General features: G+C 42.7%; 1 protein-coding gene and 1 long non-coding RNA gene across 2 annotated transcripts; both read right to left on the bottom strand.

Annotated features, from left to right (window-relative positions):
- Positions 1-13,032: 13,032 nt before the first annotated feature.
- On the bottom strand, positions 13,033-24,550 carry LOC131917163 (uncharacterized). The gene is made up of 3 exons (XR_009380631.1): positions 24,488-24,550; positions 18,962-19,091; positions 13,033-15,083 (listed from the first exon to the last, which is right to left on the bottom strand). It is a non-coding gene; the product is annotated as an uncharacterized LOC131917163 (long non-coding RNA).
- Positions 23,199-24,100, bottom strand: Gvqw3 (GVQW motif containing 3). The gene is given in 3 exon segments (XM_059270805.1): positions 23,199-23,648; positions 23,650-23,693; positions 23,696-24,100. Coding segments are annotated over 3 exon segments (627 nt in total). The 5' UTR covers positions 24,039-24,100; the 3' UTR covers positions 23,199-23,408.
- Positions 24,551-24,695: the final 145 nt, after the last annotated feature.

Here is a 24,695-nt window from a genome sequence, read left to right as displayed (position 1 = left end):
TTCATGACAAAAATAATTGATCCAGCTAGGCTTAGTGGTGCATGTCAGTAATCCCAGAACTTGGAAGGCAGAGGCAGGAATATCAAGAGATCAGTAGTTCGGGGGCTGAAGAGATGGCTCAGCAGTTAAGAGCAAGTGCTGCTCTTGCAGAGGATCTGGGTCGGTTCCATGAACCTACATGGCAGCTCACGACCATCTGTAACTCTAGTTCTGGGGGATCTGATGCCTTCTTCTGGCTTCCACAGAACCAGGCACACACATGGTGCACATATGTACATGCAGGCAAATATATACATAAATTTTTTAATGGGAAAAAATAAAGATCAGCCTCAGCTATCAGCAAATTTGAGGCCATCCTGGGCAACATGAGACTCTATTTAAAATAAATAAATAAATAAATACATAAGTAAAGCTGGGCATGTTGGTGCACACCTGCTGTGGAATGATCCTTCTGTACACTGTGAAAGTGTGTTGCTCTCATTGTTAATAAAAATCTGATTGGCTGATAGCTAGGCAGGATTTTCTGGGCAGAGAGAATGCTAGGAAGAAGAAGGGTAGAGTCAGAGGAGTCGCCAGCCAGATGGAAAGGAAGCAGGACCTCCAGGAGAGGTAAAAGCCATGAGCCTTAGGTCAGCACATGGATTAATAGAAATGGGTTAATTTAAGTTGTAAGAGCTAGTTAGTAATAAGCCTGAGTGATCAGCTGAGCATTTATAATTAATAATAAGTTTCTGTGTGGTTATTTGGGGAGTGGCTGGTGGGATGGAAAAGTCTGCCTACAAATGGCACCCAAATGTCTAGCACCTACATCCACATAAAACCTGAGAAAGCTTTTAAAAGGTTCTAAACACACAAAAATGGAGCCAAACTTGCCTTCCTAGTCTCGTGTCTCTCATGCTGGCCTCAGTACCTCTTTCAACCTCTCACTTGGGTTCCACAGTTCCCTCACCAATTTCTGTCATGGGGGTGGAAGGGACCCCCTCTATTCCACTGAAGAGGAACCTGGGGATTGCCTAGGTGGTTGGAAAACTGTCTCATTTCTGCTTATTTATCCTTCTCAGATCTGATGGCATTGGATGACCAAGTACTAATAGATTTGCCAGTTTAACAGCTCTCCCCTGACCCCAAGGCTACAAGCAAGCACCTTGGTAGTTCATTAGTTAAGTTTCCTGTTAAAGGTACAGACAGGTGTGCCTCATTCACAGGCTTCATGGGAGTGCTGACTACAGACAGTTACAGGAGTCCTTAAATTTCTGTGGATTTTACTGGTCCCAGCTTTTAGAGACAGGTTAGCATAAGAAGTTATGGAAGCCTTCTCCTCTTCCTCCTCCTTCACTCACTCAACTGCTTCCATTAAGTAAATTTCCTCTAGTTAAAGACTTAAGGGTGTGTTTCATCAGGCTGAAACCAGCCCCTAGGAAAAATGTTCATACCTTTTAACCCAAAGCCATAGCCTTTTGCTATGAGACCAAGATGTAAATGTATTCCAGTTGTTTTACAGACACCCGCAGGTTCCTGCACAGAGCCACGCCTCTCCTTGTGCCAAGGACAATCCACATATGCCAGCCCCTGTACCAGCTCCAAGGACACCAACCAGGCTAGTACTGACAGGTTGATTTCACCCACATGCAAGCTCCTGGAACATCAGTGCTGGTACCACCTCTCCAGACTCAAGGGCATATCTGCTCTTTTGTCTGGCTCATTCACCCTCGCCTCTTCTGTATAACCAGGGCACATTCCCATTTCATTCTTTTACCCACAGCTAGCCCCATTCATAGGGCCAGTGTTAATAATATGTTTTTTTTTTCTCCTAGCAACCTGCCTTCTCCTCAAGAAACAAATGCCTGAGGTCTCCAGAATGGCAGTTATGTCCGATGGATAGGTAATCTTCAAACACTTCATAGACCTAGAGAATATGGCATTTAAATGTGTTAATAACTTAGAATTCTGTTGATGTAAGACACAATTGCTCCTGGAAGCACCAATCTACTCCCAAGAGAATGATGGGCAATGAAGACACTCCATTTGGTATGGAGCTTGTCTTCTTCTTGGCAAAAGTGGCCTGTTGGGCAAAGAACTGCCCTTGTCTCAACTGCCGACAGTATGCATGCTGTCCAACCCGGATGAGCAGGACACAAGGAAAAGCAACTGCTAAACCTTGCCAAGACAGGGTAGGACAGTCTTTCAAATTTTCCTTCATTTGAAAATGGTCTGTCAGATATTCTAGCCCTGTACACAAAAGTGGTTGCCCCAATGTTGCAGAGAAACATCGGGTGACTGTCCAGGCAGCTAGCTGTCTCTGTCATTTCTTTCATTTTTCAGAAGTTGCCTGCTTGCACTTCCCATTCACTCAGATAATATTATTTTCCTTCTCTGGTCTTTGATGGGGTTGAAGACTAGACAATTACAGTTACATTCCTCTGGTATCTTAGCTATATTTAGATTCTTCAGGATAGGACAGCTATTGGAGTAATCTTTGTAATTTGCCATTTACCTATGGTCTGGACATTTAATATATGTTTCTTGCTTGATGTTGTTACTCTTTCTCCTGGATAATACTTGATAATTGTTCTTATTGTATAAAGTTTGTATTAGGTTTAGAATCTTCTTATTTAGACAAAAAGGGGAAGTGTTGTGGGTATTCGTGCCACCAATAGCTTTGGTGTACTAGCCTTAGGGCGTGGTCTCTTGGTGGGTTACATGACTGCTTAAAATATAAGGAGGCATGCATGGTTGCTCTCTCTTGGGGTGATCAGAGACCGGATGGCTGGATCCATTCACTCCTGGGCAGAATAGAAGTCAATGACTGCTGTTTACTTGGTTCTTTATCTGTGAGTGTATTTTCCCCCATTTTATATCTTTTTTTTAAGATTTATTTATTTATTTATTATGTATACAGTGTTCTGCTTGCAGGCTGGAAGATGAATCTGATGATAGATGGTTATGAGCCACCACGTGGTTGCTGGGAGTTGAACTCAGGACCTCTGGAGGAGTAGCCAGTGCTCTTAACTCCTGAGCCATCTCTCTAGCCCCCCATTTTATCTTAATAAATCCTTGATACCCTTTTAACAGACTCTCATGGATTCACTTACACAGTTAACCAAATGCTTCTAAACCCACACCTCCTGCTGGGTGTGACCCCATGAACTCCTGACTCCCTTCTCTCCACTTTGTCCCATGCCTGCAGGAAGTAGCCAGACTTGAACTGCTGCCCCTATACCCAAGGAGTCTGGGATGATTAGGTATAAGCCCTACCTCTCTCTCCCCAGATCCCACCCCTAAGAAAGCCCACCAAGAGTTAGCCCCTCCCTGGGGCTGCTCAAGACCATGCCTACAGGCTACTTAAGAACTGGTTGCCATACTTGCCCTGTGCTCTTGTGCTCTCTCCCCTGCCTTCCCAAGAGCCACCTGGGAGGTGTTTTGCTCTGCTCAGATTAAACCTGGATTTATTAATTTGGCTTGATTGGCTTATTGCATTGGCAGCAGAAGATACCCAATAACTGGGGATCCAAAACTTATCCATACCAAGATGCTTCTCCTAGCAGCTGACTTCAGGAAGAGCCAGCTGCCAGGCACCACACACTACTGCCATGCACTAAACTAAGGTACACTGCAGCGGCCAACATCGCAGTTTAAGATTCATCTCATGCAATCAAAAAACAATAAAGATGCTCAGTAAAGACAGATCCGGATGGGAAAAAAAAAACCCTCTAAATGCATTTTGATATGCCCAGATCACAGATACCTCAAAAGACCACCATGGAGACCAAATTCTGTATGTAAAAGCAAAGAGCCTTTATTCAAGCTTGAGCTTGGACCCTCCATATATCCGACAAAGTGGTACCATGGGACGGAACCAAGCCAGGGCAGGGTAGGGTTTTTATCACAGCAGAAGTTGGGGTGAGGGGATTTCCAGGGTTCAAGATCCTGATTGGCTGACATTTGTCTAGGGATATCTTGGAAAAAAGGGGAATAGGTGTGTGCTAATCTCAGGGATGTCCAATGATCTTATCTAATCTTATTTAACAGTTGGAATGTTTGGAGTGTCAGGTACTTCTCCTTAGATGCTGGCCTGTTCCTGGGTGGTGCCAGGGTGGTGTCAGTTTACGGCTTTTCCTGGATCTGGGTGTTGCCTGCCAGTAAGCCTGTCATGGTATCTGTGTCTGAGCCCCTAAAGCTGTCATGGCAGCTGTGTGGCCAAGCTGTTTTGGAACCCCCACAGGTTACAGTATGTTTAAAAATATACATAGGCTTAGGAGAGAAAAAGAGAAAGGGTAGAGACAGTTATAGATTAATAAATAGTTTAAAAATATTAAAGCCCTTAAAAAAGGAAGAGTAAAAAATATATATAATAAGCCATGTAAAGACAGGAAATACACAGAGAGTCTGGATACTATATGTTACTGTGTTGTCTTTAGATTTTCAGATTGCTAATAAAGAAATGACAGCTGCTAAGACATATTGGATTATGAAAACGGCTAGATTAAATCAACCTGTATGTTTTTAAAATGTCTTGACTTCAAAATGGAAGTCAAAAGATATGTTACTTTGGGGAAGAGGTTATGCTTTTATTTCCATAGGAGATGAGAGGCTATGGAGTCATTCCAGGTTGATATGGATCAGGCTTGATCAGGGCAGACTCCCTGAAATCCTGTCTACAGACATAAAGAAATAAGCCTAGAAAAACTACAAAACATGTAATGTATATTTTACCTGCTCAAACATAAAACAACAACAAAAAAACATCTTTAACTGACTTGTACACACCACCTATTCCCTACTTGTAATGCATTTTACCTTTAAAAGTTTATGTAATTTCATAACAAAGGGACCAGACACCAATAAAAATGATGGTCCAGGTGATCCAACATCTCAGAATGCCTCTGTTACAGTTTGTGAGTTCTGCATCCAAAACAGCTTCAAGGCTGCTGGCTGAGATGATCAAGCCTCACAAAATACTCCAGCCAAGACTTAACAATTATCCCAGTTTTCTCAAGATTCCCCCAAAGATACCAGCACCCACAAATAGCAGGAAGTATTCTAGAGAATGATGCCCACATTCTCAAGAGCTGGGGTACAGGTGGGTTTTGGTCATTCAGTGGGTTATGGATATTTGCCATCATTTAGGAGGGTTGGTAATGGTGAGAAAAAAAAGCTGAACAAAGGAGATTAGATTTAGGGATCTCATACTGAAAAGAAAAAAGAGGAATACAAAAATGATAGGATAAAAGGGTAGATTATTGAATCTACTTTTTTTCTCCCCAAGACAGGGTTTCTCTGTGTAGCTTTGGTGCCTGTCCTGGATCTCGCTCTGTAGACCAGGCTGGCCTCGAACTCACAGAGATCCATCTGGCTCTGCCTCCCAAGAGCTGGGATTAAAGGTGTGCATCACTGCCGCCCGGCTGAATCTACTTTTAAAACAAAAAAGCAACTACTAGTCTTAAATATTTTACATTGGTATGGATTTTTATATATTGATAGAAATTTGAGGTTATTTTTGCTGTACTATATATATGTTTCTATTCTTGTTTGGCATATTGTGTTTATGCAGCTCACTTAAAAATGTATTGTAGCCGGGTGGTGGTGGTGCGTGCCTTTAATTCCAGCATTTGGGAGGCAGAAACAGGTGGATCTCTGTGAGTTCAAGGCCAGCCTAGTCTACAGAGCGAGATCCAGGAAAGGCACAAAGCTACCCAGAGAAACCCTGTCTCAAAAAACAAAAAAAAAATGTATAATTAAGAAATACAGATTAATAGTCATCTATAGTAGTCAAACTTATAGTCATGTTAGGTATGTTTTCAAGGTCATACACAGATATATTTAGATAGATGGTCTACAAACACTTCAAATACCTACAGAATATGGCATTTAATATGTTTAATAACCTAAGGCTTTTCATGACAGTGAGACACGTCTGTTCCTGACAGCACTAATTTGCTTCAAAAGAAGATGATAGGCATCAAAAAAACTCATTATGGAGTTTGTACTTTTTATAGCCAAAGCTAGCCATTTGAGCAAACTGCTCTTGCCTCAATTGCTGACAGTATACTGTCCAAACTGGACCAGCAGGACACAAAAAAGTGACTGCCAAACTTTGCCACGACAAGGTAGGACAGTCCTTTAAAATTTCCTACTTCTCAAAAATGTCTGTCAGATATACTAGGCCTGTAAGCCAACGTTGGGTGCCCCAACATTACAGAACTTTGGGTGACTGTCCAGGCAGCCAGATGTCCTTGTCCTTAGGTAACATTACCCTTGTGGGGTCTTTAATGGAGTTAAAGACTAAATAGTTAAACTTACAGTTTTCCTTAGTTTTGATAATGCTGGGCGGTGGTGGTGCATGCCTTTAATCCCAGCACTCTGGAGGCAGAGCCAGGCGGATCTCTGTGAGTTTGAGGCCAGCCTGGTCTACAGAGCGAGATCCAGGACAGGCACCAAAACAACACAGAGAAACCCTGTCTCTAACCTCCCCCCACCTCCCCCCCCCCCCCCCGCCAAAAAAAAAGGGAAAAAAGGATAAAAGGTAAACTAGGTATAAAACTTTAGACTCACAAAGATAAGATAGATAATAGAATATCTTCTCTAACTTTGCCAAATACAAATGGACTGGATGTTGTAACTGTAATTCTTACTTGATAACCGTTTTTGTTGTATATATATGTTAAAGTTAAAACCTTCCTTTTTTAATTAGACAAAAAGGGGGAAATGCTGTGGAATAATCCTTCTGTACACTATGAAAATGTGTTGCTCTCACTGTTAATAAAAAGCTGATTTGTTGATAGGTAGGCAGGATTATGGGGCAGAGAGAATGCTGGGAAGAAGAAGGGCAGAGTCAGAGGAGTTGCCAGCCAGATAGAAAGGAAACAGGACCTGCAGGAGAGGTAAAAGCCATGAGCGTTGGGGCAGCACATAGATTAATAGAAATGGGTTGATTTAAGTTGTAAGAGCTAGTTAATAATAAACCTGAGCTATGGGCTGAGCATTTATAATTAATGAGAAGTTTCTGTGTGGTTATTTGGGGAGCAGCTGGCAGGATAGAAAAGTCCACCTACACACATCTTTAATCTCAGTACTGGGGAGACAGAGGCAGACACATCTCTTGAGTTAGAGGCCAGCCTGGTCTACAGAGTGAGTTCCAGGATTGCCAGGGCTACATAGAGAAATCCTGTCTTGGGAAAAAGAAAGTAAATAAAATAAAATGCTCAGTCTATGGGAATCTGAAGTCTTAGCTGTCTTTTCCTCCATTGTTTTGCATCTGGAACATATTGTTGGTGTCCAGTATATGTTTGTTAAGTGAGTAAATAAATAAGAGCAGCCACAGGAGGGCACATTGTGATTAAGGGACCAATACAAGTCCTGTGCTGGCCCTGAGCAAACTTTGACTAGTTTTCCATAGAGGAACTGAAGTAAGAGGTATTAGAAGGACTCTAATCCCCACCCTGAAGGCAGAGAAGTGTGACAAAGTGATGGGGACCCCAGGGAGGGGACCAGGAGAATTAAATCAGAAAACATTATTCTAGAATAGATCATCTGTTGCCACCCATCCTGTCCCCTGGCTCAGCCCTGCTCTCTACTCTGCCCTGTCTGGAGGCAATAAGACATCTAACCCATCATTTCCTGTCATGGTAAATCAGACTGATGTGTGGTACTTAGTTCTTACCATCCCCCAGGTAGAGACATCCACATCAGTCAGGGTAGAGGCCCAAGAGAAGCTGGCCTTTCCACAGGGTGGCAATGGGGGTCGGGGGAGGCGACTGCTTCCCACTCAAACCTTCCTGGCTTGGCTCCCAGATGATTTCATGTCTCTGGTCCTGAATCTGCATCTTCTGGATGCATCTCAGTTCACTGGTTGCAGCACTGATGTGTGACTGCCTAACTGCGGCTGCTTCCTGGCCTAGGGAGCCTGGGCTTTGGAGAGCATGGGAAAGAGACAAGAAAGAAAGCTTTATATGAGGTAAGCCTTGACAGCAATAATAATGGCCAAGGACTAACTTACATTTATACAGTGCTTAACAATTTACAAAGCCCCAGAGAACTCTATTCATCTTTATGACCTTGTGCAAATGTCACCTCTTTTTACCAAAGGACAGCTCTCCCAGGCAGAGTTGATCCTTCCACCCACACTTGGTAAAATTTCCACTATCGTCCTTATTGCCTTGTAAGAAACTTATGTGTGCATGTATTTCATGTCTCCCATTAAGTCGTCAGCTCCTTGGGGGCAGATCACTTTCCAGCCATAAAATTGTGTATTTTTTTTCTTTCTTAAAAAGTAATCTTAGTGTTCATTATGCAAAAATTTATGATTATAAAAGCATATATATAAATATATATTTATATAATAAAAACAAAGAAATAGCATAATAGGGTGAGCTAGATGGCTGGCTCTGTGGGTAGAGGTGCTTATTGTCAATCTGATGACATGTGTTGGGTCTCCAGGAATCACATGGTAAAGGAAGAGAACCTACTTCTACAAGTTGTCCTCTGCCCTTCACATGCATACTGTGGCATGTACACACAATAAATGTAATTTCAAAAACAGTGTGTAAGCCAGGTATGGTGGCACACACCTTTAAGCCCAGCATTCAAAGGGGAAGAGGCAGGCAGATCTCTGAGTTTGAGGCCAGCCTGATCCACATAGTGAGTTCAAGGACAGTCAAGGCAAGTGCCAATCTCCAGGAGCCAATCAGCCACCTTCAGGTTCAGTGAGAGACCCTGTCTCAAAAAACAAGGTAGTGACGGAGGAAGCTGCCCAACACTGACCTCTGCATGCTGTGGTAAGCAGGCAGGTCACTCTACTCAGGAGACTTCTAACTAGAGAGAGTATTCACTCCCCTCACTGTGCCCCTCACAATCTACTGATTTCCACTCTCCTTTCCCTGTTCTTCCCTTTCTCTCCACTTGTAACCATCCTTCCTCCTCGGGCTTCCTGTTTTTCTGTTTGAAACACGTTACTGTGGAAACGCTGTGGCATGATATAGTGGGGCTTATAAGTGAAGTGTTAAGAATTTTTAGAACCTGCAGAAATGCAATGTTGGAGTTTAGGGGATACAAGTCCAAATTATGTGACAGAATTCATGACTTCATACACTGTGTCATAAATACAAACACGGAAATGTGAGCCAGCACCGAGGAGATAGCAAGGTACTTTATCAAGATTTATGTGCCCAGGTTTTAAATTTCTCATGGGCATTAAACATGTCCATGAGAAATTCTTAAAAACACAAAAACGCAACATATAACTTGGGAAGAACATCTGGAAAAGGCGAATGACAGAATGCCAGCATGTCCTCATAGATACATATCTGTGAGAGGACTGGGGGCCTGGGCACCTCAGGGGAATGTGGGAAACCTCTGTACCATGTTCTGTGTTTTGACCATACTCCTTAAAAACTGCCTATAAATCACTCTTATTAGACATTTGTCAAATGCAAGATACCTTAAAAACAAACATTTTGGTCAAAGAAATTATTACCAAGGATGCCACGGGGGGGGGGGGGGGGAACAAAAGCAAAAAATGCCTGACTGGCTTGGATGAGTTCAGGGTCCTTTGTTATTGTCCCAGCTCTGCAGTCAAGCAGATGTGTGACTTAAGAAGCTCTCCGACCTCACTGTACCCATTCTTCACCTAATTTGGGCTTTAATTCTGATTGGTTACTTATTAGGTTCTTTTATTTATTACATTTTTATTTACTCTGTGCGCACACATGTGCATGTGATGTGCGTGGGGGGGGGGAGGTGTAGGGACATGTTTGTGCCATGGTCCACATGTAGAGGTCAGAGGACAAGTTGTGGGAGTACCAACTTTACTTCTATCATGCAGGTCCCAGGAACTGAACTCAGGTCATCAGGCTTGGCAACAGGCCCCTTTACCTAGTAAGCCCCACTTACTAGTTCTTAAAGTGAGGGCTATGTCCAGTTTCTTCCAGGAGATAAGATTTCAAAGAAGCTCCTGTGGACAGTGCTTGAGGGCCTTTGTACTTTAGAAGGACTAGTGAAGGCATGAGCTTAACAGTAATCATTCCACTGTGTACTTTGCTCCTTCACATCCATTTGCTCATTTGTACAATTACTTTAAATGTGACAATTCCAACTTTTTGTTTTCTTTATAAAAGTTGTGTGTAGATGAACAGTCTTATAAATAAGAAACACAGAGCCAATTGCAGAGTTAAAAGCCCAAGAGGTCAGAGCAATAGCTGAGAGCTGAGACTTAAAATCGCCTTCTTACCCTTCCTGCCGCTGCTGTCCTTCCCCTCAGCTAGAGACCTACTTCCTGTGTGTCTGTCTTTTTATTGACTTTCTGTTCTGCCTTCTCATTCGTTGTAAACCCAACCACATGACCTCCTCATCACTGCCTGTCATACAGACCTCCAGGTCTTCTATGGTTGGTATTGAGATTAAAGGTGTGTGTCTCCATGCTGGCTGTATCCAGAGATCTGTCTGTCATGTGATCTAGATTAAAGGTGTGCACCACCACCGCCTGGCTTTTGCTATGGCTTGCTATTAGCTCTGACCCCCAGGCAACTTTATTTATTAACATACAAATAAAATCACATTTCAGTACAAATAAAATATCACCATATTTCCCCTTTTCTATTTTAATAAAAAGAAAAAAGGAAAAAGTTATAACTAATATAAGAAAAACTATACACAAAAGTACAATAACTATATACCGTATATATAAGCAATAAATACCTAAACAATGTCTAGTCCATTTGCATTTGACAAATTCAGAGAAAATAATTCCATTATTTATCCTGTTTTGGTAAGTTCAAAATGTACCTGATTCACTTTCTATCCTAACTTATATTACTAACGTAATATAAGTTATAACGTCTTTCAAATTTATACACTTACTCTAGTGAGTTTCTTTTCTAAAATTCTTAACAAGGAAAACAATAACTATCTAAATTTAATTATAACTATCTAATCTTCAACTCTAACTAACTAATCTTCAACTCCCTCAGAGACCCAAGAAGGAAATAATATTACCTAGCAAAAAATAAAAACAGGAAGTGCACGCAAGCAGCTTCCAAAAAAAAAAAAAAATGTTAGTTGACAGAAACAACCAGCTGCCTGGGCAGTCACCCGAGGTTTCTCCACAGTGTTGGGGCATCACCTTCAGCCTATACGCTTAGCGTATCTGACAGACACATTTGTGAAGTATGATGTACACAAGGTCAATAGTTCGACCTCACATTTGGTGAGAGCAGTCCATGTACCAGAAACACCTGAATTCCACTAGTGTCATGTCATGATTCAGGATTTTAAATTCTGGAAATTGTTGTTTTTTTTAATTCAGCTGTCCATTCTTCTTGGCTGTGTGTGTGTGTGGCTTCATCTCGACATCCCATTCTTCTCCACATCCTTCTATTAAATGCCAGTCTACCACTGAGAGGTGTGAGCTTAGTTACTCTTCAAGAATAACTGTTTCAGCTGCTGTTCCACTGCACATCAGAAGCCATCAGCCCACTGCCTGTTCAGCTGCCTTCGAAGAAAAGGGCATGGTACCTTTTCTGGATTGCAAAGGCCACTTCAGGGATGGTGCCATATTGTCCTGGCCTCAGAAGATGCCTTTTGATAAAGCCACAACCACACTTGTCTTGGCAAGAATTGGTAGTCCTTTGTTTCGTGTCCTTTCTGTCCATTTTGTCCTATTTGTCAGCAGTCGATTCGAGGATACTTTGTTGTCCAGTGGCTAACTTTTGCCACAATGAAAGTTAACTCCATATGTAGCTAGAGTTTTCCTGCCTGGCCCACAGTCAGGACAAATCTCTCTCACCTGCCAGTCCCACAGCCTCAGACCCAACCAAGTAAACACAGAGACTTATATTGGTTACAAACTGTATGGCCGTGTCAGGCTTCTTGTTAACTGTTCTTACAGCTTAAATTAATCCATTTCTATTAATCTATACCTTGCCACATGGCTCGTGGCTTACCGGCATCTTCACATGCTGTTTCTCATCGTGGCGGCTGGCAGTGTCTCTCTGACTCAGCCTTCCACTTCCCAGCTTTATTCTCCTCCTTGTCCCGCCTACACTTCCTGCCTAGCCAATGGCCAATCAGTGTTTTATTTATTGACTAATCAGCAACATATTTGCCATACAGAACATCCCACAGCATCCATATGCATTATTCTTCTAACTGTGTTCTGGGAAAGATTAGTCTTCTAAGGCAAGAGCCCAGTGGATACATTCCACATTTGGTCCTTTCCCTCCACCCCACAGAGCCAGGTAGTGGTTAAGGACAAGGACTACAGCTTCTGTCCAGCACAGGCCAGGCCCAAAGAAATTCAGTAAATGGCGCTTTGCTAGATATTTGGGGGGTGAGGAATCTGAGGAAGGGATCAGGCTGGTTAAGGCTTCCAGTGCCAGCGGTAAACTTCTGGCTGCTTTTGTAAGCATCTCTCAACTTTCTAAATTTTCCACAAGCAAAAATATCAACAAACCACGTGTTAAAGCCTCTTCCCCAGCTTTCTGCCAACACCCTTGTCTCCCATAAATAACACAGTAGCCAAGTCTTCTAACACTGTGAACACTGCTTGCTTCTCCAGTGTCTGGTGTGGACCTAGAGTACAGGTTTTCTTGAAGAGCAATCACTATTAAAATGATTGTATATGATGTGCTTAAAGGGTAAACAACACTATTTGTGGACCTAACACCTGCCATCTAGTCCCAAGCAAGAATGCCTAATAACCAGCTCCAGAAAAGGTCACCTTTAATTAATCTGTCGCTCTGGAAGTACGCTGTAAGAATCACAGGATGTATAAGAATTTGTCTTAAGCAAATCTGGCTTAGGTGTTAACTAGGCAGAGAAAGAATGCAATAGTAAATGGATCCCACTTTTTGCTGCTTCCCCACATTGTGTAGAGTATTGAGGAGTTGCCAGAAGACAATGGAGCACATCACGCCAGGTCTTCTGCCCTGCACCTCCTGTTATTCAGCATAAGAGCCATGTCTAATCACCACAGAGATGCTATATCTTGACTCATTTCCCTCGCTTAGATGTGTGCGCACACAGATTTTTTTTGTCTGTGTATTATCATATGCTCTGCCTAGAACAGTGTCAGGCATATATAAGCACTGAGTATTTGTTGAATTAGAGAAATGAACAATACCATAAGATACATGGTATTCTTTCCCTCTTACAGATGAGTAATGGAGGCACTGGGTGTAGATGAACTGCCCAGTGCCACAGCCAGCTGAAGAGACAGACTCAAAGCCTGAGCCCCATTTGTATTCTTTCTATACGCAGAGGGATAAACACTTAGGTCCTGAGGAACTCATGCAGTTCGAGGCCTCTATAACCTCTACAACTCTTAAATTGTAGCTTTTTACTTTGTCTGCTCCTTTGAAGGCTGCAAATTTTACTAAGGTGATAACGTTTTTATATTTTACTAAAGCGCATGTTTTAATTTCATCTGTTGTAGACATAGGCTACATAGTTTGTCACTTAAAATCCTACCGCATAGAGGCTGAAGAGATGGCTCCCTGGTTAAGAGTGCCTGCTGTTCTTGTAGAGTCTGAGTTCAGTTTCCAGCAACCATTGCAAGCAGTTCACAAGCACCTGTAACTCCAGCTTCAGTGCATCTGATGCCCTCTTCTGAACCCTCCCTGACGCTGGCACCCATATTCATATTGACACACTCACCTCCAAATAATTAGAATTAAATCTTTAAAAATACCAGAACACAATTATGTACAGGACACATTTGTATTATTGTATATATATCTGGAATACACATTATGTATTCCAGACAGCAATAAAGTAACATTTCTGAACCTCAAGGGTTCTTTAAGTTACAATGTTAAATGTCTCATGATTTTCATGTTGTTTTCTCATTGTAGAATAAATATTACAGCCCACAGCCATGGTGCTTGTGTGCCCTACTGTGGGTGGAGATAGACTTCTTAGCACATTGAAAGCTATTTTTAGCACTAAAGAAATTCTATGGGAGGCTCAAGGACTTTGCAGAAAGTCTTTTTCCTACCTAGGGCCACATCCTAGAAGTGTGCCCCTTGTGTCTTCATAACCACCTTGGCATTTTGTAGGGGTTCTGGTCACACTCCTTTGGGGTGGGAGTGGGGATCCTTTTTCTTTCTGTCCCACTCTGGCTGCCGACACAATACCACGAAGCCTCCATGTGACCAAGCCAGTTAATATTCCTGGATCAAATCAGTGTTGGAGCCCCAGTCTCTCCACTGCTAACTTCTGAGGCTAATTTTTAATTGTTGTACTCATTTTAAAGAAATATCTATTAAAAGTATATAAACCAAAAAATATCAAACTTCAAAAACTCAAAACTTAACAAATCCTTTCTAGTCATTTAAAATTTTTTGATGTATGCAAATAATTCCTTGTTTCTTTTAAAACATCACAAGCATTTCCACTATGCTGTTAAATACTCTTCATTAGCACGACTGCATACTAGCCTATTATAGTCAGACTACAATTTATTTAACCAATTTCTACTGTTAGACTTTCAGATTATTAAGCATAAATTTTGCCCATATTTTAGACTGTTTCCTTAGGACAGATTCCCAGAAGTGGACTTAGAGGATCGGGGGATACAAACATTTCCAAACCTCCCTACAGAAACTGCCAAATTGCCTTTCAGAAAGCTGTTGCCAATTTACACTTCCAACATTGCCAGCGTGTTTTTTTCTACCAATATGGATCTGTGTGAAGGATAATAAAATTTAAGTGGAACATACAGTCCTTGGGTTATTAATGACGTTGGAGAGGCACAGTGACTTCTGGCACAGGGGCCTATGGCAAAGGTCACCCCTATTTCCAGGTATGCAGTTAACAGTGAGTTAGTGTGAGCACACGTGACAGCGGTTTTCAGCAGTGGAGAGTGACACAACTAGATTTCGGGCGGCCAAATCCAAGGCTTGGATTGCTTTTGTCCGTTGTTGTATTCCAGCTCGCAGGACAGTTCCTGGCACACGCACCACTCAGTACACATCTGTTGAGTGAATTAACACAGACTCTTCTTTCAGATGGCTGCTGTAGGGTTGGTCACTTCTGGTTCCTGGGAAACACTGGTCAAGCACTCTTGTAAAGGTCTGCTCAATCTTGAAACTCTACCATAGCACCGGAAAAGCAGTTTCAATGAAGGCAACATAGTAAAGATCCATTTAGGATAAATAAAATCACACTCTCACACTCACCTGAAAGGACACACCCCAGCACTAGTCACAAGTATCTATACATAGTTTTTTTTAATAAGCATGCAAAAAAAAAAAAAAAACCAGTCTGGTGAAATCTGTCACCTCCACAGCACATCCCTTAGTAAGTGATGACATCAATGTACTCTGTGCTGCTCACGGCCAAGGCATTTTTGGAATGACTAAATGCACTTTCTTACTGCTCACTGCAATTTGACATCATTTTCAGCACTGCCAATAGGTTTTGAGATAAAACACAGGGGTAATGTAGATGGGAGTTTGTTTAATACCAGTTTTAGTGAAAACCAGAATACAATTCATTTTGTGAATCAGAATGTGGTCAAGCCTGGGTTCACTTTCCTGGTCTCATATTCTTTCCAATATGCCACATTTTCTAGAGACTAAGTTGTAAGATGATGCCAGACTGACTTGGCATGAACAAAATTATTAAAAATAATTAATCACCTGGCATTTTTATATTCATACTTTATGTACACTAGACTGGGTCAGGCAAACTACGGCCCACAGGCCAATGTGGCTTACCACTTGTTTTTCTCTGGTCCCTATTTAAAATTTTTATTTTTATTTATTTTATTTTTATTTTTTTCATTTAAAATGACTGGGGGAGAAAAATCAAAATATTTTATGGAAACTATGAAATTCCAGTTCCAAGATTCATTTATAGAGTTTCCCTGGAACGCAGCCGCACTCATATGTTCCCATATGAGCTACGTCTGCTTTGCACTAGGAGACTGGATGGCTCACGAAGTGTGGTATGTTTCCCGTACGGTCTGCTGTACTGGGCCCAAGTCTCCATCAAATGTTTGCAGACGCCGGGCGGTGGTGGCGCACGCCTTTAATCCCAGCACTCGGGAGGCAGAGCCAGGCGGATCTCTGTGAGTTCGAGGCCAGCCTGGACTACCAAGTGAGTTCCAGGAAAGGCGCAAAGCTACACAGAGAAACCCTGTCTCGAAAAACCAAAAAAAAAAAAAAAAAAAAAAAAAGGAAAAACAAATGTTTGCAGACAGAATTATGGGATGAAGTGTGATACAACTTGCACCATAACTACTAGGATCCAATAAGGCAGAGAGCACAGAACACCAATGCATGGCCGCCTGGCATAAGATGCAAAAGCCTAGAAAATCGAGGAGGGCTGACCACGCTGACGCATCGGCTGGAGGCGACAGAGTGAGCAGGAGGCACACAGTGCATGGCTGAGAGAGGCTTGCTAACTGAGCAACCTGGGACCTGGTAAGACAGGGCCCCCAAAGCCTGGAGCCACATGCTGGCATCCAGTGGGATGTGGACAGAGCAGGCACACTTAGCAGTGTGTGCAGGGCGGCAGCGGCAACCCCCCAATAGCACTCTACTCCTTTACTGAGTGTCTTCAAGTCATTTCCCGTCCAGATTCTTTCAGGCATCTCCACAGCAAATAAGGACTAAGAACAAGAAATGGAGCTGAAAGGAACACTCCAGAAAACAGGATGTGGGTCCACAACCTTGCTTCTTAAATGAATTTTCTTTTTTTTCTTTTTGAGACAGGGTCTGTGCTATGTTGCCCGGACTGGATTTGAACCCCCATTTTTCCTGCTTCAGGCCCCCCAGTGCTGGGATTGCAGGTGTGCACTACTATGTTCATCTTGATGCTACCATTTCACTGACTCACAGCCAGGAACAGAATTCAGGGGGCTACAGAACCATCCTGATGTGGGATGTCCTTCTGGACGCTGCGAATACATGTTGCTTTTATTGGTTGATGAATAAAGCTGCTTTGGCCTATGGCAGGGCAGAATATAGCCAGGCAGGAAATCCAAGAAGAGATACAGGGAGAAGAAGGGCGGAGTCAGGCGCAGATACCATCCTAGCTGCCCAAGGAGCAAGATGCCAGCAGAATGGTAATGCCACAGCCATATGGCCAAATGCAGATTAATAGAAGTGGGTTAATTTAAGTTGTAAGAGCTAGTTAGTAATAAGCCTGAACAAGAGGTCAAGCATGCATTTATAATTAATATAAGCCTCTGAGTGACTATTTTATAAGTGGCTGCGGACCAGGTGAGATGCAGAAAAGTCTCCAGCTACATTTGGCACCCAACCAACGTGGGGCAGGAATTTCTACATAAGACTTGAGAAAGCTTAAAAGGGGGGGGGGAGTTCTATAACACATAAATGGAGCCAAAAGCAGCTTCCTAGTTGTGTCTCTCATGCTCATGAGGACTGTGGTACAGAGACGCCACAGCATTTGGGCTTGAGCACAGTATGGTGGATTCCCGCCATGGTACACAGAGGTGTCTCCAAGCTGCTCAGTGCATGGTGGATATAGCTTTTATTCATACAGACAAAAAAGGTTTGTGGGCCGGCTGCACACCACCAGGTGACAGCATGGACCCCTTGGGGGGTAAGTGTGATTCTCCTGGGTACCTCCCATATGTCGAAAAGTTTAACAGGGTGGAGCCAGCAGCCAAAGCCGCCACTTTGGTCCTAGCCATGCCCACTTAGCAGTTTAAAGCATTGATCAGAAAAAGATTACAGATACACAATAAAGATAGATTCAGACAAAAAGAAACCTCTAAAAGGGTCACCGTGTGTTTAAAAATGTACATAGGCTTGGAAGAGAGAGGAAAAAGAATATAGGCAGTTATAGAAAGAAATAGTTTTCAAAAATAAACTCTTTAAAGAGACATTAAAAATAATATAAAAGAAACAAGCCATGTAAAGATGGAATATACACAAAGTCTGGATTATGTATATTATTATGTTTTCTTTGAATTTTTGGACTGTTAATGAGCTAACTGCAGAGAGACATTTGATTTTGGATGCTACTAATTTAAATCAACATATATATTTTAAAGGTAACGAAATTTGGGTCTAAGGATATGTTGCTTTGGAGAAGAGTTTCTGCTTTTGTTTCCACAGAAGATGAGAACCTGTGGATAGCTTCCAGGTTAATATGGTTTGATTGAGCAAGACCCCCTGAAAGGTCTCTGTTGGGAACAGTGGCCCAGATGATCCAATATCCACAACAGCTTCAAGACTACTGGCTGAGATGGACCAACCACACAAAATACTCCAATCAGGACTTGACCATAATTATAAATTTTCTCAGGATCCCCATAAGATTACCAGTGCCCTCAATCAGCAGGAAGTAGTATAGAAAACTACACCCAAATTTCCAAAATATTATTTGTGAATGTTTGTTTTCATTTAAAGGGGGTTGATTATAAATGGTTAATGGTCATAGTCAATCTCTTTCTAAAGAAGAAAGGGGGATATGATATATAAATAATGGGGAAAAGGGTAGATTAGTACGGTAATAAAAAAGAGGTAGATTATTGAATCCACTTTAATCCAAAAAACTATTATTCTTCAAAATATTTTACATTGATAGGGATTTTGGTTTGTTGATATAAATTTAAGGTCAATTTTGTCATGCTATATGTATATCTACTCTTGTTTAAGATATTATATTTATGCAACTCATTAATAATGTAATGTATAATTAAAAATACAGATTAATAGTCATCTATAATAGTCAAACTTATAGCCATGTTAGTTAGATTTTCTAGGTATACAGAGATATATTGCAGGTAGACAGGTATCTTCAAACACTTCAAAGACCTACAGAATATAGCATTTAAAATGTTTTAGTAACTTGGACTTTTTATGACAATGAGACATGTCTGCTCATGGCAGCACCAATCTACTTCAGAGAAGATGATGGGCATTGAAGAAACTCCCTATGAAGTTTGTTTTCTTTATGGCAAAAAATAGCCATGTGGGCAAGAAACTGCTCTTACCTGGACTGCTTAACAATATGCTGTATAAACTGGACATGTAGGACCCACAGAAACATGACTGCTGAACTTGCCAAAACAAGGTGGGACAGTCCTTCAGGTTCCTGCTTCATGAAAGAGTCTGGCAGACATTCTGCAGGACACAGAAGAAAGTGACTCATGAATTTTGCCAAAATAAATGGGACAGTCCTTCAAATTTCCTGCTTCACTGAGAAATCTGCCAGACACTCTAGGTCTATAGGCTGAAGATAGATGCCCCAATATTGCAGAAGAACTTTGGATGATTGTCCAGGAAGCCAGATGTCTCTTCTAGAATTTTGGAAGTTGCTTACAACGTACTTCCTGTTTACTCAGGTAATATATCCTTCTGGGGTCTTTGATGGAGTTGAAGACCAGATTAGTTATGATAAAAGATAAATTAGATATAAAACTTTAGACTCACAAAATAGAGTATTTTCTTTAATTTTGCCAAATACAAATAGATTAAATATCATAACTATAATTCTTGTTTGATACCTGTTTTGTTATATGTAATTTTACAATGTTAAAGTTAAAACCTTCCTTTTTAACTAGACAGAAAAGAGGAAATGATGTGGGATGTCCTTCTGTATGCTGCGAATATGTGTTGCTTTTATTAGTTGATGAATAAAGCTGCTTTGGCTTATGGCAGGGCAGAATATAGCCAGGCAGGAAATCCAAGCAGAGATACAGGGAGAAAAAGGGCGGAGTCTGGCACAGACACCATCCAGCCACCCAAGGAGCAAGATGCCAGCAGACCAGTAACACCACAGCCACGTGGCAAAATATTGATTAATAGATATGGGTTAATTTAAATTGTAAGAGCTAGTTAGTAATAAACCTGAACTATTAGGCCAAGCATTTATAATTAACATAAGCCTCTGAGGTGATTATTTTATAAGTGACTGCGGACCAGGTGGGATGCAGAAAAGCCTCTGGCTACACCATCCTCATGTTTTTTTTTTTTTTCAAGTCAAAGATTTGGTAAACATTTGACCAAAAATGTTGAAAAAAATTGTTTAAAAATGTTACTAAAAAAAAAAAATAATCTGGCCAGTGGTGGTACATGCCTTTAATCCCAGGAGTTGGGAGGCAGAGGCAGATGGATCTCTAGTAGTTCGGGGCCAGCCTGGTCTACAAAGAAAGTTCCAGGACAGTCAGGGCTCTTACAGGGCTCTTACACAGAGAAACCAACCAAAACTAAAAAAAAAAAAAAAAAAAAAGATAATGATTTATTTCATTACTTTGGGTGGGACAGGAAGCAAGATGGGATGATGAGAGATTTAGAAAAGTGGACAAAAATCAGTGGTGGGATGGTGCCTTCCTAGAAGGTACCTGTTCCTCTTGAACTGTAGGCAGTAACACAGAATACAGTAGCACAGAATGGACTGAATCAGAGCAGGAGTGAAGGTAAGAGGAGGGAGTAAAATCACCTGGAGATGAGACTAGTAAGCCTGAGAACAAGTCAAGGTATGCAGACGGCTCTTGACAGTCCCAAAGCCAGGCTTGACCTCCTGCCAGGGAAAAATACCGTTGCTGGGAGAATGGGACTAATTACCACTCTGAAAAGGCTTCAAGACTCTAGGGACCCGAGGTAACCAATCCTTGGGAAACTGGTAACACCAGTTGTATTGTGATTGCTAACGGTGGGAGGGCTTGGCCACTAACCCCTATATTGTCTCTCCCTATCCCACTCCTGGAGTGGAGGAAAACAATTTGGAGCCAAGGCTGAAGCAGAAACTGCCTGCTCCAATTGGACCACAGCTGAAGTCAGGAGATCAGAAAGGAGAGTAATGTGAGTGGAAAAGCATACCAAAAATTCAAGGATTGTCACACCAAAGGCCCAAAGCAGCCACACCTAGAGGCACTTAAAGAGCACTGCTAGATAGGAACTCTCCTGTTACCTAGGAGCCCATGCTCTACTGTTGGGTTCAGTGATGCTGCATAGCCATAAGAAAGTGCTCTGGACTAAAGTTATGGCAGTAATTTTACTTTCCCCAAATCTGGGAAATGGGCAAAGGAAAAATGGGCTGAAATGGCAGTTCAATCTGACTACTATATGGCACTTGACTTCAGGTAATAAATTAAGTCCCCTTTTTTGGAAACCACTTAGAACAATCTGAGTTCACACTCCTAATTACCTGCCTCTGAGTATTCTGTGTCTAAACCCTAACTGGGACCATTTTACTTCTGGCACCTTGTATTTCAATCTGGGTCTCAGTCCGGGAGCACTGCAAGGTTCATTCTAACCCTATTTACAGGATGAAATAAACCCAGAAATAACTTCTCTCAGGATCTGTGTTTAGTGAGAGCTAGGAGTGGCGGCACACACCTCTAATCCTAGCACTTGGGAAGCTAAGGTAGGTGGATCTCTGTGAGTTCCAGGGCTACACAGAGACCCTGTCTCAAAAAACCAAAATCAAGTAAAATAAAATAAGATGGAGATAAGGCCCGAAAGTGGCGGTTGTGGGATCCTGGTCTGTGCCCACAGACACACTACTCTGCAGTGATTACAGGGAAGACCAGAGCAAAGATGAATAAATTTATCAAAGATATTGCAATAGTAGGAACTTCATTCTAAGATGCATTGTCCTTGGAGGCAAGCACGGAGGAGGAACCAGAACTTCATCTCATAGGGAGACTTAATGATCTAGACGTGGGATGTCGTGGAACTACTAAGCAGGTGGAAGTCTGTAAGCTACTACTTGTTTTAAGAGTTTTTAACATATATATAATTTGTTTTTATTTCATTCAAATTGAATTGGTGTTTTGCCTGCATGTGTTTGTGTGAGGATGTTGGATTCTTTATAATTGACGCTACAGTGGTGAGCTGCCATGTGGATGATGGGAATTGAACCCCGGGTCCTCTGGAAAAACAGCCAGAGCTCTTATGTGCTGAGCCATCTGTCCAGTCCCCTTTTAAGAGTTTTGTTAGAGAATACCTTTGTAAGACAAGATCTAGCTTCTAAGGAACTTCAGAACTGAAGATCTAACTGCTTCTGCCTCCCAAGTGCCGGGACGCCCAGCCTTGAAACTTTCTGAAAGCAGGAGAGAGAGTAAAGACAAGTATGTTGAACAGTGCTGGGCACGACTATCAACTGGTATTATTTACTCCTTAGTAAGCGCAGTCACTAACGTCAGAACCCTTGGGTAAGGCAGACACTGGCCGGTGCTGTGAGATGCTGTTGTCTCCCTGTCCTCTGCTCCCTGGTAGGCATTCCGAGATGCTCTCAGTCTATATGGAGCACTTGCTATCACCCACTTGAGACGAGTTTCATTCCGTGAACTCTGGCAGGGAGGTACGAAGAGGCTGTTTAAATTTATAGAGCCTGCTTTTGGGGGGGGGGGTCCGATAAGCTATGCTAACAAGTGAGTTATTATAAACCTACCTGCAGACACTGGGGTAGGCAGCAATTTATAAACTACTAGCATAAAATTAAGCGCAGAAGAGAGGAAGCCTAACGTTTCAAATTACTCATCTGCAGCACCATTACCACCACCACCCCGACTTTAATATTTTAGCCCTAAAAGTGTCATCATTTTTCCAAGCCTCATGCTGTACCACCTCCGGGGTACCCTTCTCTCATTTCATGGCCCCTTGTCTCCCTCTTCACGGATGTAGTTACAAAAACACCTCCCCCATAAACCCCATCTACCCTCGGCAATCTCACTTCAGAGCTTCACAGCGCTGATGCTCTAAACACACCTGACTTCAGCTGTTTTGGCCTCAGTTACTAAATAGATGTGGGAGGGTGTAAATCGGCACCATATCCCAGACTCCCTTAATGTAGAACCTGAGCAATTACTTGACTTCTTCATGTGACATTATGGTCTTCACCTTGGTCTCATGGCTTAAATGTTCTTGGGCCAAACCCTTTTCTTCTAGCAGAAGAAACACCCAAAAGAATGGTGGTCCAAAGCACAGGAGAATGAAACAATCCTAGCTCTCTCTGTCAGGGGAGGGGAGCTCTGTGAGGTAAGTATTGGAGGCCAACCCTGAGTCATTTGGACTAGATCACACCACTCAATAAATCAGCATGCCACTGCTTTCTGTATTATACCTCTCGGGCCCTGACTGTGAAGCAGGCTGAAACTGCAGGACTCTGGGGGTCCCCCTCAGAAGAGTATGTCTCCCTGGGCACAGAAATAGACTCCTACCCCTGCTTCTCACTGGCGTGATTCCCTGGACAGCATGATGTGCAGGATAGCCCTAAGCCCGAGGTTAAGCTAAAGAAATGAAGAGCAAGCTAGAACTGGAAGTCAACAGTCACAAGCCCTCCAAGACGGTGGGGAACAGCAAGGAAGAGAACCCCCGTAGTTCAGTATTACCGGTGAACCCTGCCAAGTGCGAAGGAAGAGCATAAGACAGAAACCAGATGAAAAGCAGATGAGGACAGCTTCCTGGTCAGGTTCTAGCTACCTCAGGCTCATTTCACCAGGATGTGAACCAATTCCGAGCAACCCTAGTGGGAATGCTTGCTGAGGATGGCCCCTGAAGAAGCTGGCTGGCAAGGGGGTGGATTCTGGGATTTGACAGAGGCAGAGACATTTCCCCACCAGCTTTCTGCTGCAAATGACTCCACGTTTCAGAATTTGTTATCTTTTCCCTCACATACAAGCTAGGTTTCATAATTTTCTTTGAATGGTCATGTGGGAATACAAATTTCTTTAAGTTTAGGCTCATTCTTCAAAACACTCGCTATAACCTTGGCAGACTTTTTCTCATGGTCAGGTTTTCTTTCAGAATGAGTCTAGCGGTTTCTTTATCTAAATTTAATTCTTCAGCCATCATTCTCACCGTTAACTGCCTGTTTGAATAAACCAAGTCCTTGAACTTCTGGATATTTTCATCCGTCCTGTGGGTGACTGGACGACCACTTCGTGCATCATGTCGGACATCTCCCTGCCTTACTTTAAACCTTTTGTGCCCGTCAAAAACTCGAGCTCTCGACACCACTTCGTCACCGTAGACTTTCAAAAGATGGTGGGTCTTACTTGCAGACTTGTTCAATTTCACGCAAAACTTGATACTAATCTTTTGTTCTAAACAGCGATCACTCATTTTGGCACTAAGCCATACAGGGACATTATCGGCCACGACTGTGAGAAGCCCGAGGTATCAATCTCTAGGGTGCTGCTGGCCTAATCATTTCGCTATTCCTGCCCTTCTGGAAGCCACCAGGGAATTTAGTGCTTTTCTGAGTTTTCGCCCTTAGCGTCTAGTCGAGGTATGGGGCTGGCAATCTCGCACTAACCGGGTCATAGAGTAACTGAGAGGCAAAGCTAGGAAAAAAATTAAATCCTCTACAATCCATGTTTGCGTCCAACCCGTGCGTGGAGTTTGCAAAGCAGTCACCAAGGTCGTCCCGACTCTGTGGCCCTAAGAGTCTACGGCGACTCATGCAATGGACACATAAACAGTGGCAACTTAAACAAGCAGGGATGACACGGTCGTGGCGTAACGTTCGAACTCGCTCCAGACCTGTAGAAACCCGCACACGACAAACCTACTGAAGAAACCCCGGGTTCCGTCCTGGAGTTCCGGGAGGCTAGGCCGCATGCGCACTTCCTCCCTCGCGCGGGTTGGGTTGTGCGCCTGCGCACGGGGGCAGCTGCGGCGGGCTCGGCCACCTCCCCACCACACCCGGCCAGACGCGCTCGCGTGCGCATGCCCGCCCGCGGGAGAGGTCGCCGGCGAGGAGGGCGGGGGAGGAGGGCT

The sequence above is a fragment of the Peromyscus eremicus genome, chromosome 1 (genome assembly GCF_949786415.1).
Source record: "Peromyscus eremicus chromosome 1, PerEre_H2_v1, whole genome shotgun sequence".
Lineage (NCBI taxonomy): Eukaryota > Metazoa > Chordata > Mammalia > Rodentia > Cricetidae > Peromyscus > Peromyscus eremicus.
This window is presented reverse-complemented; position numbering and strand designations above follow the sequence as displayed.